This window comes from Phacochoerus africanus, chromosome 1 (assembly GCF_016906955.1).
Source record: "Phacochoerus africanus isolate WHEZ1 chromosome 1, ROS_Pafr_v1, whole genome shotgun sequence".
NCBI lineage: Eukaryota > Metazoa > Chordata > Mammalia > Artiodactyla > Suidae > Phacochoerus > Phacochoerus africanus.
The window spans coordinates 145,633,625-145,652,412 of NC_062544.1; the positions used below are offsets into that span (position 1 = coordinate 145,633,625).

At 49.5% G+C, this 18,788-nt stretch overlaps 1 protein-coding gene across 5 annotated transcripts in view; it reads right to left on the reverse strand.

Moving 5' to 3' along the window:
- Positions 1-2,097: 2,097 nt before the first annotated feature.
- The window catches only part of SRGAP3 (SLIT-ROBO Rho GTPase activating protein 3), a 271,415-nt gene continuing 254,724 nt past the window's right edge, over positions 2,098-18,788 (reverse strand). For 2 of the 5 annotated variants that reach the window (XM_047779732.1, XM_047779742.1), the window contains exons 19-22: positions 15,202-15,382; positions 13,539-13,688; positions 11,177-11,504; positions 2,098-7,359 (exon numbers count right to left, since the gene is read on the reverse strand). In XM_047779732.1, the coding sequence (XP_047635688.1) occupies positions 6,946-7,359; positions 11,177-11,504; positions 13,539-13,688; positions 15,202-15,382 (1,073 nt within the window). In that variant the 3' untranslated portion in view covers positions 2,098-6,945. Of the gene's footprint in view, positions 7,360-11,176; positions 11,505-13,538; positions 13,689-15,201; positions 15,383-16,381; positions 16,500-18,788 lie in introns of those variants that run through there. The other 3 variants (XM_047779751.1, XM_047779759.1, XR_007134877.1) reach the window with 3 other exon arrangements.

Sequence of the window (18,788 nt, forward strand, 5' to 3'; positions counted from 1 at the left end):
AGGTTATTCAAGTTTACCGCTTATCAACCGTGATCTTGGGAAAATTACTGAACTTGATGGAGCTAGTAATAGTTCATACCTTATGGTTCCTCTGTTGGAAGAGAATGACACGGTCCACATAAGCTGCTTAGAACTGTGCCTGGTATATAGTAAGTGCTTAATACGAACGTATATACGTACACAAAGGTTCCAAGGTCCACTGGGGAAAAGGACAAATTTGGCTTTGGGACAGGAGACACTGGAATTAGGACTCTCCAAAAGGCGAGATCGTCAACATAGCAGTTACATTTATTGAGGGTTCTCCCTGTGCCAGGTACTGTCCCAAGCACCTCCTATGTACTAACTGATCTACTTCTCATGACAAGCCTCCAAGGCAGGTACTGTTACTGTCTCTGCTTTAGAGGTGAGGAAACTGAGGGGCAGAGCTATAGAGAACTTTCCCTAGGCTTCTCAGCTGGTAGGGAGGGGAGACCAAGATTTAAACCCAGGCAGTCTGAGCTTGGAGTCCTCATTCACGTCCACGAGGGTGGCTGTACTCCTCTTTGGCAATGGGTGCTGTGGGAAGACAAAGCATTTACCTAGAAGCAGGGATGTCATCCTGCATTGAGTCTGTCTGTGGACCTGGGGGAGGGGTGACAAAAAGATCCAAGATCCTGCTCTGACTTCATTTCTCAAGAGCTCCCCCTGGAGGGTGGTGCCCTTGTTACACTCCCAGGACTTGCCTGACCAGCATCATTTTCCCAGTCACAGATAGAATGCATCTCTTCCTGTGGGGGAGCCACTCTTATCTTACTCCCCACCAAGTGTTCAGGCAAGGCTGACCCCAGCCTCTAGCTCAGTGATTGGCCCATGGTAAACCTGTGACTTAAGCTAGGCCAGAGAAAATCTGAGACTTTTACTCATCTATTGGGAAAGAGATACACCTTTTTTTTTTTTCTACATGTGTAGTTGAGAACTAGGATGTAAGCTTGGAATCCCTTTCCACTTTTGCTGTCATGTAGAAAGAGCCAGCCTAGGAATGTAGACGACATGAAGGAGAGCAAAGCTAGGGGTGGAGAGACAGAAGCTTGTGACATTGTTGGAATTCCTAGATTCAGTCCTGCCTGAATCTCATTTTCCTTTTTGTTTAGATGGGGCAGAATTATTCCTTTTCATTTCAGACAGTCTGAGTTGGGTCTCTGAATCCTGATGTATGCATTTCTCAACAGCATGAAAGAAAGCAGAAAGGGCCAAGCTATTTATCAGGGCATCAAAGACCTAGGAGAAATGGTCTATGTTCAGTTAAAAGAACAGGCATGTGAAGAAGGAAACTCTTGTCCCATAGATTACAGGACTCTGTCAGCTGCCTCTATAGAAGGTCTGTGCATTGGCTCCATGCATAGGCCATTGATCTCCACATTAGAAAGAATTCAAATAAGCCCCTTGTGGGGTAAGATGGGGGATATATGGATGGGCTCAGATTCTGACTCCTTCTCTTCCTAGCTTAACCTTGGCAAGCCACTTAGCCTCTCAGAGCCTCAGCTTACTTCTCTGCAGAATGAGGTTTGAAAAAGGTACTTACCTTTAATAGCCATTTTGAGAATTTGATGAGAAAATGCATGTAAAGGGCTTCATCTAGTGCCTAGGACAGAAATATGTGTCAACGAACACATCACACACACACATACGCACGCATACAGAAAAATTCCTAGGGACTGTATCATGTGACAACAGGTGCTAAAATGTAGACAACAGGTGCTAAAATGGTTCATATGCTGTCACATTGGAAATCGGTATCCTGTGGCCTCGGATGAGCACTCTCGAAGGTGCTCTCTGAAGATGATGGCTCCCCTTTCCCTTGCCTTTGCCATGACAGTCCCAGTTCTTGCTTTACCAGCGGGCACCCCCCACTTACCTCCTTCATTTAGCTCGTTGTGGACATGCTCCTCCTTGGAACCTTGGCCTTCATCCTGTTGGATCTGAGCTAAAGGACATTTCAGAGATGCTTCCTGGGGGAAGTATGCAGACTGTGGATGGAGGGTAGGAACACTCGCCTCCTCCAGGACCTCCCCATCCCCAACAGGCCACCTCCCCTTTCCAAAAAGCCACCGGAGCACGTTTGAGAAAAGTTAAACTGTTTTATTTCACAGGATAGCTCCACGTCAAACCAGCAGGCACCATCAGAACACGCGACAGAGGATCCAGCCAGACGCTACAGGACGGGCGCTGGGGTGTAAGGTAGAGAAAGGATGTCTGGGAAAGGGCAACACATCTCGTCACATGGGGACAGGCAACCAGCAATTTCCTAGGGTGGTTTCAATTTGTTTTTCCTGACACAGTTTGGGGAGGAAGGAAACCAAAGAAAATGAAATAGACCAGCCACTCTGAAGCAATCAGAACCAAACCGAATGCCAAACCATGTAAACAGTCACACTGCCGGGAACTAGAGCCTGGGCAGAGACTCTGGCCAGAAACTCCTTCCATCTGAGGAAAGCAAAGTGCACTCTGGCTGTTCTGGTTCAAGGCTGTCGTTGGCCTGGGGCAGTTAACCCAGAAAGGAGGTGTCGGCAAGGGGCAGCGCGGGCCATTCAGCCGGTCCCAGAGGATGGGACAGCCGGTCGCTGGCCAGGAGGCCTCCGACCTGACAGCCAAGTCCCTTCTCCCAGCTCCCCGGCAGCACTGGGTTTGTGGGGAATTCTCTACACGCTGCTCAGAGGAGCGGGGCCCCAGAGAACCGGGGCGGTTGACAGGAAACGTCAGCATTAGCTCTGCACAGCAGAAAATCATCTTACAGCACCTGGCTCACCCTGCCCTGCCCTTTTCCTCCCCGACCCCCGTCCCAGGGCCCGGCAGGGCCCCCGACACAGCTGGGAGCCAGCCTTTCCTCTTTCTGGGTTTCTCAGGAGGATGAGGCGTTTGCTCTAGTGTGGAACCGTCTGGATGTGTGAAAAGTTAGGAAGAGAGAGACTGGAAGAACCATTACATGAGTCCGCGTGGTTTTCCGCTGGCCGTGTGCGCGCGCTCAGCGCCAAGTCACCTCCAGGTCCCAGGAAGTCCTCTACCTTCGTGCTTCCCGAACAAGAGAGAAACACCCCGACCAGGCGCTCCGAGGGCCTCCGACGGAGAAGCCAGCCCCACGCGAGGCCCTGCCCTGCGCTGGCTGCCCCCCCTGGGCACCATCACCCGGCTCTGGAGCGTTTATAAGGCGGATGCTGAACTGCTGGTTCGGCGGGCAGCAGAGGGAACAGCTCCACTTCCCCGCGTCTCTTCGCACTCAGATCTGTTCACAGGAACCTTTCCTCCCTTGGGAATACGTGTCTCTCCTGTCCCTGGGCCCCGGGGGCCTCAGAGAAGAGACTCCCCAGTCTAATTCCCAAGCTGACAATTCCCTCCAGCTGTGCGTGCGCTCCGTCCGGGGTTCAAAAGGCGCTTCAAGGTGAGAAATCGTTAGCACTGAAAACAAGGAAAGGCAAGAATTTTTTTCACAGAATCCCACAGCTCAGAGCAGCTCTTTAAGAGGAAAAAGGACTAAAGGGAGAGAGGGGAAGTGGGGTAAGGAGTGTGGCTTGTTCTTAATTTTATCCAAGAAAGGTCCTTGGCGGCTGGAGGCTGGGCCCCAGGCCCAGGAAACTAGACCAGGAACGAATTGTCTTTGGTCAGTTTTAAATGAACATCTTGCTGGCTCATTTCTAAAGTAGACTGAACACCAATTACACATAAAGACAAAAGGCTTGACCTCAGGGTAAATTGAAGGTTAAGAAATCATTCTGTGAAGCAAAAAATAAAAATAAAAATAAAAATTGCCCGTTATCAATGAACTGATCAGTACAGCTTTCAGGAATGGTGATGGACAAGTAGGTAAACACCACTTCTCCTCGTACAATTGGTTATATTGAGGACTACTAACTAGGTTACTACATTTCCCCCACACTCACTGTACAGTTAGGTTTCCGGTATTTGTTTTTTACATTGATCTATCTACTAGGTGCAAAGATTTGGTGAGTGGCATTGGCTATAATTTAGTTGTAGCCTTTTTAAAAATTACAGTTTCACATTTTAACAGTTACTTTCCAGCATGTAAGCAAATACAGCAATATATAGTGAACTAACACAGGCAGGAGTCAGGAAGAGAATGCCAATGCTCGTGACCATGACCGTGGGTGGGCCTGGATGCATGTGGAGGGGGCCTGAGACATGCAGGGCACCAGATGGGGGAGGTGGCGGGGGAGTGTTTTTCCATTTGGTTCTGCGTCAAGGCTCAGATTTGGGGCTGGATGACTGGGGTGTGAGCTTCCCTAAATGTGAACTCATCAGCCGTTTCCCAATGGAAAAATAGGTGCTTTAAGAAAACAGCTAAGGCTCTGCCTTCAGGTAATGTGGTAAGAGGCAGGCCTATTTACAATAAGGAAAAAAGTGACATTAGTCAAATCAGAGGAAAATCCCCATGATGTGACTGGTGTTATGTATATCAGGCAACAGATTTGAAAACTCACATGTTCTCTTTTCATCTGGTAGTTACAGGCAGAGGATGTGACATTTCACACAGGAGGCTCCTGCATTTATGGTCTGGGAATATCTCTGGGGTGGAAAAGAGGAGTCTTGTATCCTGCCTGCACATCACAGCATCCTTGCAAATAAACGACCTTAGGGGCTGGACCCAGCCCCACTCTCAGCCATCTATTAAATCCTGGACCAGTCACAGCCATCCCAAGGCCTTGTTTCTTTTCCTAAGTTGTAAAATGGGGATATCTCTATGTGCTCAAGGGCAGAGGGCTCCTAGCTGACCCTGAGGCTCTTTCATTTCCAGGAGTTCTAGGCACAACAAGGAAAGTCAGGTTCATTACTGGCCTCTCCCTGGCATTCTTTTTTTGTGCCCTGCTCCCCCTTTTCTTATTTTTACAGCTGCACCTGTGGCATATGGAAGTTCCCGGGCTAGGGGTCGAATAGGAGGTGCAGTTGCCGGCCACAGCCACAGCCATAACAACACGGGGTTCGAGCCACATCCGTGAGCCACACCACAGCTTGCAGCAATGCTGGATCCTTAACCCACTGAGCAAGACTAGGGATCTAACCCACATCCTCACAGAAATAACACTCGGTCCTTAACGCACTGAGCCACAACAGGAACCCCAGTGCCCTTTCTTAATTCTTCGCTCCACTGTGTGCTCTCAAGGCCATTCCTTCAGACAAGGCAGCATGACTCAACCTCCCTACACACCCAGGGAATGTGGCTTCACAGGTGCCTCCCTCTGCGGTCTGTTTACCTTTTTATGGAGGAACAGAGGAGGGGGTGACACTTAATCGGATGGGCTGAAATGTGAATGATGGAATTGCAAGCATCAACAGGTGATATATCCGCAGGACTGTGTTTCGTGGCTCTTCATGAAGCTGGCAGGAAAATTCCACTGCCCCCTTCTCAAATGCCATTAGATTTCAAAAGGAAGGTGCTGGATGGTTTTACCTTACTGATGACCATGAAAAGGGTAGTCGTGTTGGCACAGTGCTTCCTAGTTTGCATGGCTTGCTGGCTTACATTCTGTCTTCACTCACTTCATTTTATGGAGGAGGAAACTGAGGCTCTACGAGGTGAGTGACACGCCCCCCAATTCTATCCCCCTGGTTTCAGTTACATTAAATGTTCTGGCGGAGGTGGGCGAAGGGAGGGGAAGGGGGAGAAGAAAGCTATTTCACTGCATAAACTCCACCGGAGCAGAGTGTTCTCGGGGATGGCAAGTGCCAGGGACTCCTTCCCTGGCCCTGATCTGAACTGGGCACTTGGGCCTGTGAGCTTCATGCAAGAGGCCACCAGCCAGAGTGTATCACGGCCTGATTTCAAATTAAAGCGATGGGACGTGAAGCCTCCTTGCCTGTTTAGTTCCAAATCTGACACAGTATAATTAGTAGAAAGAGACAAAGAAAAAAATTAAATATTTTGAAAGTGGTATAAGTTAAACCTCAATAGTTACCACAGGTTTATTCCTACAGCGTTTCTAGGTTTTGAAGTGTTCCACACCACTGCGTTTGGTTTTTACTTTCCTTTCTCCCAACCACACATAATACTGTGCTACGATGGGGCTCAGGCTCTCACCATCCCCTCTTCTACGAACGAACGAAGGACGCCGTGGTCAGGGCTCTTCTTGCCAACGTCCTCCGTGCCTTTGGGGTGCAGATGGCCTTGGCCTCCGGGTGGAAAGGCAGGGTTTCTGGGGTGGAAAGGGAGGGGCTCTGTGGAGGGTTCCCCACCTTTGGGAGCAGCCTACCTGGGGTACCGCCTGCCCCACCCTTCCTTTAGGGGCAGACTGTTCTGGAAGGCCACGACTTCTAGAGACAGTGGGAGACTGGTCTTGTTTTTTGTTTTTCTGCAGGTTAGTGGTATATTGCTTCACTCGCAGTTACTGTGGGCCTTTGAATTCTCCCAGAAAAGTCCCTGCAAATCCCACCAAATAACTCAGCGGGAGATGTTTGGTGGCATGGGTCTGAGGTAAATCTAAGTTTCGTAAAAAGAAAAAGGAGATCCTATATACATTTAGTATGTGTGTCCAGATCTAGTATATGTATACAGGTGCATAAATATATATATACACACACCTACAGACACATACATACACACGTGTATACACACATATATGTACACGTGTGTATGTATGTAGAGAGAATGTCGAGAGAATACTTTTCCAGTGACGATATTCGGGCCAAGCCATTTAACCTCTGCCACAGTCTCAGGAGACGCTCTGGCTGGACCGCTCCTGCACTGCTCTGGCACTGTGTTCACACAGGGGCTGTGGAATCACGCCTGTGAGCTACAGCTCGGGCCCGGGTCTCAGCCCCGCACAGACCTGCTCCCAGGAGGACCTTCTGGTCCCTGCCCAGTGAGGCCAGGAGCACTGGGAGGATGTGGGTGTCACAGAGGCCACCCTTGGCCCAGGTGGCCACAGCAGGCTGGGCGGTGCTGCTCCTCCCGGCAGGTCACATGGTGCCTGACTTGTCGGCCGAGCTGCTGGGGAACATCTTTTCTGTGGGCGTCACGGCCGGGCTGCCCACGCCTGAGCTGCTGCTGCTGCTGGACCGATGCTGGACCACGGGCCGCACAGGCCGCATGGGGGGAGGGCGCAGTTGGGCGCCGGCCAGGCGGGCAGACAGGGCTGGCTTGAAGGTGGTCATCATCTCAGTGGAGGAGCTGCTGCTGCGGCGCATGGCAGCGTCAGGGTCACGGATGACGATGGTGTGCAGGGGGCTGGCGGGCTCCGAGCTGATGGGGCCTGGTGGGTTCTTCAGGGGCTCCAGGGTGTCCAGCACCACATCTGGGGCCTGCTTGACCGTGTTCTGCCTCTCCAGTTCCCGTAATTCGTGCAGAGCCGTGCTCATGGTCTTCTCGATGTCCTGGGGACAGAGAGGGCACTAGTCAGAAGAGAGTCTAGGGGCCTGGGGTCCAGTCCTTCCCCAGCTGCTAACCAGCCTGTGGGCTTCGTAGGGGGGCTTCCCCACAGGCCTCAGGGCTGGGATGCAGAGGCAATCCCAGGGTGTCTAACAAATGTGAGGGAAAATCAATGCGGGTATGGCCAGAACAGGAAGCAGACTTAGTGGATGGTTCAAATCCTGTCTCTGCCACTTCCTTGCTATGCTTGGGCGAGTCACCTTACCTCTCTGAGCCTCAGAATTCTCATTTGTCCGTTACAGGCAAGTGTAATACTGGCCTCAGGGGGGTGATGAGTGTATAAATGATATGGTCCCTCCGAAAAGCTTGGCATGGCAGCTGGCACAAAGTAAGCACTCGAAAATAATGACAACAACAATGACAATACTAGCTAATACCAAGCACCAAGTCATGACCTTTCCCCTAATAATTCATTTAATCCTCACACTTACCTGGTAGGAACTACCGTTATGCTCATTTCACACAAGGAAATGGAAGCTTCGACTAAGTAACTTGCCCAAGGTCACACAGCTAGCTAGCAGCATAGATGTCTGGCTCCAGAGTTGATGCCTTTATTATTATTTAATATATTATTTAATACATGCACAGACATATATATATCCTTGCACATAGGAAAATTCCTTGGAGGTTATATATCAGAATGTTCACTATGTTCACCTCAGGATAATGGGACTGTTACTTTCTTCTCTGTATTATAATTGGAATTTTTTTTTTTTAAATGGAAAATTTAAAAAGCAACAAGAATCCAGAGGGGTGGCCATGCTGGCCTCGGGCTCAGCATTCCAGGAGGGGCACTGGAGCTGGCCAAGGCCTTGAGCCAGGAGCTGGGGCCAGGACGCAGAGCCTGGGTTTGGGAGGGAAAAGACTCCTTTGCCACTGCTGCTGGACAACCTTGGACGAGTCTCCGTAGCTCGTGGTCCAAGTGCTGAAAGCCCACTGTGGGCCATGAAGGTGGGATGGACAGTGGATGCGATGAGCTTCCTGAACTGCTGGATGCGGGTTCTCAAATTCCCTTCAGCCAGGGTTTCTCAGGGATGCTGTCACAGAGGCAGGAGAGCTGCTCAGACCCAACTGAGCCACAGAGGGGACAGTGCTTCACACTGCTCCTGGAAGACACTGGCACAGCCTCAGGCTCAAGGAGGACTACTGAGACAAACCTGCTTTTCCGCCCTGGGGCAAATTTGGAAAACCTGAAAGTCTGGTTCAGACTGAGCTTGGGCGGGAGCCCGGAAGTGTCCTGATTGACCCCTTCCCAGGTCTTCTTTGACTTTCTCTCCTCCCCTGTCCTTGGACAAGTCCTGCCACATGGACCCCCAGGACAGGCTCTAATCTGGCCTTGGGCAGAGTCCCAGCCTATCGTTTCCTTGCTTTGTGGAGAGACTACTGATAATTACATAATGGCTAATACTAGCATGTAAGCTTCCCCATGACATTTTATCCTTTGTCCATAAGACTGTCTACTTTAAGAAGGCGCTGTTTGTGCCTTTATCCACAAGGATGGGGGCGGGCGTCTGCATGATGGGAGAGAAGACAGCCCTCTCCCCACCTCTGCTGCTTCCCAACCCCACACTGATGAAGCCCACTCACAAGCCCCAGTCTGCTTAAATTAAGTCCCCTGTTGACATCACGACTCTCTGTCTGCTCTATTCCAGAGTGAGCTAAAAGGCAAAACTAATAAACACAATATAATTTTCGCCCCTCCACCACCATCCGCACCACCACCACTCTACCCTCGCAGAGTGTGAGCCAGAAAGACAGAGAGCTCAGAGAAAGAGCAGCTGAGTTGCTTAGGCGTGAGCCTTGCATTAGCTTGAAAGGTAATGCTGTGATGTCCAGAGTGGAGGCGCAGAGAGGCACTGGGGGAGGACGGACAGCAGGGGATAGTGATCACTTTTCACCTCCTCCCACAGGAGATCTTCCTGCCTTGGATGGCAGTGTTGCAAGATCTCCAAACTGCCTCTTTCACTGGGTTCAAATGTAACTCCTAAAAGACATTTTGAGACCAGAGAATTTCAGGTCACTACACCTACTACTCGGATTCTCCATGCCACAGCTCCCCTCTGTAGCCTGCAAAGTGCTCATCAGAGCCAACGCAGAATGGGCTGGAGGTCGTCCAGTGTTCCCTTGGCTATTTACATATGGCTTCCAATGCTTTGCTATTTCCCCCTGTCCATGAAAGCAGCTCTCAAATGACAGCTATCAAATTAGAGATTTGCCTGCAAACGGAAAACATGGGCAGCGCCCCCCAAGTGTATTCTTTAGGCCAGTCTCACAAAATGCTCTGTGACTAAAGGTCAAAGAAGTCTGGGAAATGGGTGACTTGCTGTCTTTCTTGAAGATTTGCAATGCACATCAACATGTTTAATAACTCTTGTTGCAGACAAGCCGTGCAACTTCGTCAGACCAGCATTCCCCAAACCTTCTTGACCTATTTTTCCTCCATTAACACCCCATGCAACTAGTCTGCTGTGGGAACCACACTGGAAATCCTGGCCCAGACAGCATTTGATTCTCTATGTAAAGGGCTGTGAACCTGGCCTCAGCTCATCCTCTCCCTATCGTGGCCCTCGGTAGAGCTTCCAGGTAATGGTGGATGCTAGGGTGATGCTTTCCAAGAGGATGGCCTTCAGAAATGGAGGGACCAGCAGGCTGCTTAGCTCTTCTGGTGGACCCATGCCAAGGTGTGATCCCCAGGGAGAGGGCATCAGGACATGGGGCCAAGCTAGATCCTGAAGGGATGAGTTCTTTCTGTGTTGGCATCCCCTTAGAACCCTCCCTTGCCTCCTCTAGAACACAACCTCCAAGCTACAACTTTCCTTCCCCCTTGTGAACAGGGACTCAGTGCTGCTCTTTGTAACAGAATTCTCACAGCCTGGAAGGTTCTGATTGTCTCTTTTCAGTGGGAGAAGACACTGGGAAGGGGTACTCAAGGGGCACCCAACCAAATTCCAGACAGAAAAAATAGGGAAACTTTTGAACTTGATAGAATGGTCAAAACACATGAAAGCTGTTATGCAAATTATTAAACAATTTAAGCAAACTGTTGCATAACCATTTCTTAAACAACTTTGGTTTGTTTGGCAAGTGTAAAAACCACACAGGTTTCTCATCCAAATTTTTAAAAATTGTTTAAAAAAAACACAACATTCTAAGCTGTTTAGTCCTGCCTACCTTCTGCAACTCGGTGCTGTCCTCTGGGAGGACATCTCTCCCTGTCTCAGAGCAACCCCTGCATTTTAGACTCAAAACACAGGTCCCACTCCTTTAAGGTTCCTGACTTAGCTGCCATTTCCTGTAACTTGTGTGTTACTAGTTGGCAACTCTCTCTTCTCTAAACCACAAGCTCCATGTGGGCAGGGCCTGGGTCCATTTTAGATCATTATTATAGTCTCAGTGCCAGTCAGTGATTGTCACACAACAGATGCTCAATCAGGATTTGTTAATAGATGAATGAATGAATGAATGAAAAAAATGAGTAACACAATCTTTCTGTCTTGTGGAGACCCCTGCCACTACCACACCCCCCTCATCTGGGAATCCCCCTTCAGACCTGGAGACTTAGGCCTTTGGTCTTTACAGGAGCCCCAGCCAGGGGCTGCACCCATCCAGCCTCTGCTCCCACAGGGAGACCAGCTCACTATTTGTGTCCTGGCTCAGCCTCAGCCTGGCATGAAGGGCCAAGTGGCTCCCCAGTCTGCAGGTACCCACCCCTCCCCTCTAGGGGTGTCAGCTGGGACAGTCTGCCTTCCCACAGGCCCTTACTTCTGCCAGGGCCTCGGCCTCCAGGGACTTGTGGTCCCCCAGGCTGCTGTGCCTGGTGGAGCCGCACGTCGACCGCACAGAGTGCCCTTCAGAGAGCGCCTTCTTGTCAGGGTAGTTGATGCTGCCAGCACTTCCGAACGTTGCCATCCTCCGCTTCTCGGGGCTCTCGATCCGGCCCCGGGTGAGGGGGATTTTGTGGGGGCTGCTGGGGCAGGCGGCGGCCCGGGGTGGCGTGTCTATGCTGGGTCCCAGGCCCCGGGGCGGGCTGTGTGTGTCACCCCCACTTCGGCGCCTGGGGATGGCCGCTCCGTCAGATCGTAACCGCACTCTGCAAAGGAGCCGGGGGGCAGGGCATGGGGCAGAGGTCAACCCTGGCCAGTGTCATGGTGGGTCAGCCACCCCCCAGGCCACGTGTGACACACTAGTCTACACAGCGGTACAGTAAAGCCTCATTCAGCCAGACTCTGAGATTCTGCAGTAAAGGCACCGTCTGAGCCCCTAACTCAGGGCTGGCAGGTTGCACACATGAAGGAATCAGGGCATTCTGCTTCCAAGCAGCTGCCAGCGGTGTGCGAATTACACAGTGAATCTCTTCTACATGCAGTCAGGGCAGGGAAGATTGTGACCTGGGAACGCTTTGGTGATGCTTAGTTGGGCTCATGATATGTTCTTAAGCAATTTAGGCATTTCCATGATTCCAAAGGGCTTGTAACTGGTCTGAGGCATTGAGGCCTGACTGTACCAAAACGTTACCAGCTCCCTGCAAGCACAGGAGGAGCCTCCCTGGGAACTGAACACAGTCCAGTATCATCACCCTCCCCCATCTCCCCAGAGGGCTGTTTGTGTGAGGCTTCTCCAGATCTTGGAGAACTAGTCATTAAGAGTAAACCTTGCATTTCATGCATCTGGATACCTTTCACCTCTCAGGGAGGCTGTGGTGGAGTGAAAAGGGGCCTAGAGCATCTATCAGGAGGGCAAGTCCTTGTCTCCCCTTTGTCACAGACTTTCCAGTGACCTCTTTCAGACCCACTTTATTAATCTGTTACATGGGCATAACATTCCTTGCCCATGTTGGAGGGAGGTTCACTGGATGGGAACACACTCTGAAGAGGTTCCACAGGAGATTTTGCTACATCCTATGGAGGTCGCCAAGGACCCGAGGGCACTGGTGAGGGGAAGGAAGGCTGGAGGTGGGATGGGGTGGGGATGAGGGGCAGAGTGTGGGGATGGACTGTGACAGGGACCAAGCTCAGGGTGGTCAGCAGCGCTTTAGACCCTAATGCCACCAGCCAAGCTAAGCACCGCCTTCAGCCAGCCCAACAGGACCAAAGCAGAAGTGCTGGAGAGGAAGAGTAGTGGGGAAGAAAGAACAAAAAGGTAGGTGAGGGAGGACAGAGGGAGAGGGAGACTGAGGCAGGAGGCAACAGGCCCCCCTAGAGATCAAGGGGCCACGACTCTGTCATCTACCTACCCCGACCTTCCATTTGCCCAATTCTATCACCCATCATAGCACCGTGAACTGAGCCAAATGGGCTGAAGGGAGGTACTAGGACTTCTGCTGAAGTACCTCCCTGGTGCATCCGATTCTTCCTGCTCTATCTACAAGCACCCCTAGTGTGGGCTGATCCCATGACCTTCACCAAGAAAACAGAGAATGTGACATTTGGAGGATGTGGTTAAGAAGGAAGTGTGAAACTGCCAGATTTTCTTTTTTCTCTTTTCTTTACTGCATTTTTTGTTGTTGTTGTTTGTTTTTGTTTTTGTTTTTGTTTTAAACCCACATGCTTTGGACTTCACCTATACATTGAGCAGCAGCAGTTCCTTACCTGGCACAAAGGTCATGGGACACAGCCCTGCCCACAGGCAGGAGTGAAGAAATTGTCAAACGCTGCTCCCACCAAGTATGTAGGTGGAGCCGAGTTTCAATTTCCCCCAACGCAAGTGGGCGGGAGACTTCTGTTTATGCAGCGCACTTCAGGGAGTAAGTGAGCTTTACATCCTTAAATATAACAACTTAGGTCTTCAACAGAAAGTGGGGAGGAGGTGTAAGAACTGGAGAGAGAGGAAAAATACTTGCCAATTTGTAACTCTCTCTCTCCCATTTGTTATTATTTTAGATAAAAGGCGTTGGTTGCCAATATATGACTTTCTTCTTCCTCCTCCACCCCCAGTGCTAAGCAGATCGGTTTATACCTGCCATTCTTAGGCCAGTTCCAGCCAGCCCAGCAGGTGTGCCCAATGTCACATCTTGTGGGGAACCAGGGGCCACGACCTCCCTCTCCCCTCCTGTGCCTTCGCTTCTCCCAAACCAGACAAGTACGGGCACCGCACTAGCAGGAAAGAGTGAATCCACATTTCCTACCGGCCCATCACCCCCCCAAAGCCGTAATCTGAGATGTGCTCCGTGGGGGACTGGAGGTCGTTTTTGGAGGAGGCCTTGTCGTCCAGCAGTGGTCCGCTGCTGGCCTCGCTGTCGGCCTTTTGACTCAGGCTGTCTGAGAAGGCGTCGTCCCTGGGGAGGAGGACAGACGTGAATTGGGAGTCGCTCCAGAGAAGCAGCATGTGCTGAGCCCTGAGGAGCCGGATCAACACTCACCTCGAGGTTCGCTGATACCTGACCGAGCTGCTTCCCACTCTTGCCTTCCCAGCGCTCCTCCAGCGGGAGAGCCGAGCAGGGTGGTACCGCCCCCACCCTCCTTCTCCTCCCTCTCCAGGCTCTTCTCCCCCTGCAACTCTGGGCTGGGACCAGCTCAGCGTGGGAGGGAGTGTTGGAGGAATGGAGAGGGAGCCTGCAGGCTGAGCCCTGGGCGCTGACTCTCAAGTGGCTCCTGGCAGCAGTTTCGCACTCAGCGAGGGCGCAGGAAGGGGCCTCCATCCCTCCCCTGACCCGGGGCTTTGGACGGGGTGTTAGGAGGCGAGAGCTTGTTGGGGTGCCCTGTCCACCTACCCCCATGCCCTCTCCCTTCCAGTGACCTGCCCCTGTCTCAGAGGCAGAATGCTGCCTTGGATCCTTTTGTTGTTTGCCCAGCCCTGGACTTTTATCTGGCTCAGACCATCCCCCTCTGCATCAAAACCTATGCCTCTGGCCCTTCCCCTTGAGGCCCAGCTTGGTGGCTGCTTCCTTGATAAATCAGTTCCACCTGAGCCTGACTGGAGCTGGGAGGGAGTGTGTGCAGGAACTTTCAAAGGCTTTCAAAGAATGGAAGGTGCACTTTTTTGTGGGCCTGATGGTGGGGCTAGGTATGTGGGATGGGGGGGGGCTTTTTTTTTTTTTTTCTTGGTCTCTTTTTAGGGCTACACCCAGAGCATTTGTAAGTTCACAGGCTAGGGGTTGAATCCAAGCTGTAGCCACTGGCCTACACCACAGCCACAGCAACACGGGATCTGAACCACATCTGCGACCTACAGCTTCACAGCAACACTGGATCCTTAATCCACTGAGTGAGGCCAGGGATCAAACCCACATCCTCGTGGATATCGGTCGGATTTGTTACCACTGAGCCATGGTGGGAACTCTGTTTTTTTTTTTAATACCTAAAATTATTTTTCAAAATATAGTACCATGTTATCTGGAAATGAGGGGTTGCCTGTTTCCACCTATCCCCTGAGAGAGCCACCTCAGAGATAGAGAATGGTGGGCAGTTAAGAGGGCAGTGGGAGGGCCACTGGCTACAGGGAAGGCCCAGGAGGGTGGAGGTATATGGCAAGATCCACTAGACAATGAGAACTGTAGTGGGTGACAAATGCCCTGGAGGCTGTCAGGTGGGTCAGGATGGTGGGCCAAGGGCATCAATCACTGTCTCTGTGTACTCTGAAGGATGAGCAATTTGCTGATTTGCTGTGTGGATCACTATTCAAAAGGCGGTTAAACATAATCCATTCTTGCAGAAGATCAAGTGTGTCATACAGGGGAGAGCAAATCACTGGCATACGATCCAGTAGTTCAGTTTCCATGCCCATTGCCCATTGCAGGCACCACTAATCAATTATGGTGTTCTTCAAAGAAGGTCCCAACCCCCACTTACATGTCCTGTACAACTATGTACTGATGTGGGATGAGCCCATCCACGCCATTGTGACGACCCTCCCACCAGTCCTCGGAGGCGCGGTGGTACAGTAGCAGCGAGGCCCCCTTCTTGAAGGACAGCTCACGTGGGGACCGTCCCACATAGTCAAACTTGGCAATGGCCTCGATCTGCTCCACTTCTGGAAGGAAAGCAAGAGGAAAAGCATCCATGAGGTCAGCAGAAGGGCAGTCCAGAAGCCCTGCTCAAATGGCCCTGGCTTCTATGGGCAGCAGAGACACCAAGCCTGGTGAAAACAGCGTGGGCTGGGGCTCCAGACGCCAGGTTCTAGGCTTAGATCCACTCTCCCCATGCTGTGACCTCAGGCAGGCCATCTAACGTCCCAAAATGGAAAGCGAGGCTGACACGCCACATCCTTACTTTCCATTGCCCCTCTTCTACTCCACTTTTTAATATGTATTAAAACAAGAGCATAAGAATTTTATTTTCTTCCATCCCTTTATACCAGCTCTGTTTCCATTTTGCCATGAACCTTTCTCCTCCTTGCTCACTAATAACACTGTCAGTGGTTCTTACCTTTTGGGAGGTCAAACAAATGTTGCATATGGATTCCCATCCATGCAAAATGTTAGACACAGTTTTTCACAGTTCCCAGGAGTTTTCAGAGCTCCTTGTTATAGACTGAATTCTGCCTCCCCTCAAATCCATATGTTGCAGCCCTGACCCCCACTGGGATGGGATTTGGAACTGAGGTGTTTAGGAGATAATTAAGATTAAACGAGGTCATAAAGGTGGAGCCCTAATGAGATAGAACTGGTGGTCCTCTGGGAAGAGGAGGTGACATCAGAGGTCTCTTTTACTATGCACACGCACAGTGGAAAGGCCATGTGAGGGCACGTCGAGAAGGCAGCTGTCTACAACCCAGGAAGAAAGCCTTCAGCAGAAGCCAACCTTGGACTTATAGACTCCTGAAATGTGAAGAAATAGATTTCTACTGTTTAAGCCACCCAATCTGTGGTATTCTATTATGGAAGCCTGAGCTAACTTAACATGCTCATCCATGAACTTGATTCTGGGTGAGGGAGAATTGTAATTGAGGCTATAGCTCATGCATATCTCTTTGCACCACACATTTGTCCATCAAACCTTTACTCTCGTCTCTGGTCAGTGACAGGCCTACCTGGGTTAAACAATGAGAATATGGCTCTTGCCCTTGAGACACTCCTGCTGCCCAGCTCTGTTACTTCTTGTTTGTGTGACCTCAGGCAGGTTACTTAACTTCTGTACATCTCAGTTTTCTTTAGGAGGATCAAAAGATGATGCATGAAAGAACACATGCAAGTGGCCAACAGGTACATGAAAAGTTACTCAACATCATTAATCATCAGGAAAATGCAAATCAAAACCGCAAGGAGATAGCACTTCATAATTCTTAGAATGGCTATTATCAGAAAGACAAGAAATAACAAGTGTTGGCAAGGGTGTGGGAAAAGGGAACACTTGTGTACCATTGGTGCAGATGTAAATTGGTGCAGCCACTATGGAAAACAGTGTGGAAGTTTCCTAAAAAAAATTTAAAAAAAATACTACCATGTGATCCAGCTATTTCACTTCTGGGTATTTATCCACAGGAAATGAAAACACTAACTTGAAATGATCTCTGTACCCCCATATTCACTGCAGCATTATTTACAATAGCCAAGAAGTGGAAACAACCTAAATGTCCATCAACAAAAGAATGGATAAAGAAGATTTATGTATACAACAATGGAAAATTATTCAGCCATAAATAAAGAAATCCTGCCACTTGCAACAACATAAATGGATCTCGAAGGCATTATGCTAAATAAAATGTCAGAAAGAAGACAAATACTGTATGATCTCTCCTATATGTGGAAGCTAAAGTAAAAAACAAACTGAATTCATTGATACAGAGAACAGACTGGTGGATACCAGAGGTGCAGGGTGGACAAAATGGGAGAAGGGGGTCAAAAAATACAAACTTCTAGTTATACGAGAAATAAGTCCTGGGATGTAATGCACAGCATGGTGACTATAGTTAATAATACCATATTGTATTTTGAAACTTACTAAGAGAGAAGGTCTTAAAAGTTCTTACCACAAGAAAAAAAAAAATGTAACTATGCACGGTGATGGATGTTAACCAGACTTAACTGTGTGATCATTTAACAAATACACACATACACTGATTCATAATGCTGTATATCTGACACTAAAAGCATTATATATCAATTATACCTCAATGAAAAGAAAGATACTGGACTTGAATACATTAAAAGGAGAGAGAACGGATGAAAGCACTCAGCAAAGCACAGACATACAACATATTACGTTGTCACATTCAGGTGACAGTGGCTCTTGGGATTTTGCCGAGAATTGCCAATGGGTTTAGCTTATAAGGAGGGTCTAGACAAGAAATCAGAGCTGCAGAGTGTTGAGGTAGTTTGCTCAAGACCCTACTGCTAGGAATGTTTGGGGAGGAGACTTTTGGGGGAGCAAGACGGTTATGCTTATGATTTATTGAACCTGTGTTACAGCTTGTATCCTAAAAGGTGCCCATGACTGGTAGAAAATGAATTTTGCATAAGTGTTAAGGTATTTGTATTTTTAAAGCAAGCACAGAGATGTTTAAAATGATATATATTTGGATATATATATATATATATATGTATACACATATACACTTAGATAAGATAGATCTATTAAATTCTAATCAAACATAGATGCTGAGCATCTGTGAGACAATCTCTGTTCCAGTCCACATGGATTATCCTGATTCCATCCATGCAGCCAGCCACCTGGCCATCATGGAGTAAAACCCAGGGATACTTGGCTTTGCCACTTTTTATCTGTGTGACCTTGAACAACTTAGTTCTCCTTTCTAAGTCTCAGTTTCCTCATCTGTAAAATGGGAATGATAGTAATAGTACCTGCCTTATTAGGGCTTTTATGCAGATTAAATGAGTCACTGAACAGGAAGTGCTTTAATAACACCTGGCACATAGTTAGCTTTATCTGAGTTAGTTGTTGCTACCAGAGCTGATGACTTCTAAGGACCACAGGCAGCATGTAAATCATCTCTCCCTGTTAATCTGACCTCTTCCCTGCCCCTGCCAACACACACACATACACATTAGGACTCCTCTCTGGAAATGGCTGGCTCAAGAAGACAGTGCCAGTGCCCCTGTGAGATGTAGTGGCCTTTGGATGGACCCAGTCCTCAGTGCCCAGGACAACTTTCTGCAGGGAGCAGGCCTCAGACAGTTAAGTCAGCTTTCCCCAGCTGACTCTCTGACAAATGTCTTTACGTGCTATTCTGACACAGTTGATGCAAAAAGACAGCCTAGTTAGATGGGTCAAATGAACTCAAATCTTGACTCAGAGTCACCTTCCCAGTAAAACGGAGAGATGGCCATCCTTCTCTCTGCTGCCTCTTTGAATTTCATGCCATCCACACGTTAGCACTGCCCCATAAGCTGTTTGTCTGCCTAGCTACAGAGACAGGAAGGCCAGAGGGTTTGTAAGACCAGGAGCTGAGCCATGAGGGCTGTGTACTCTCAGCTTTG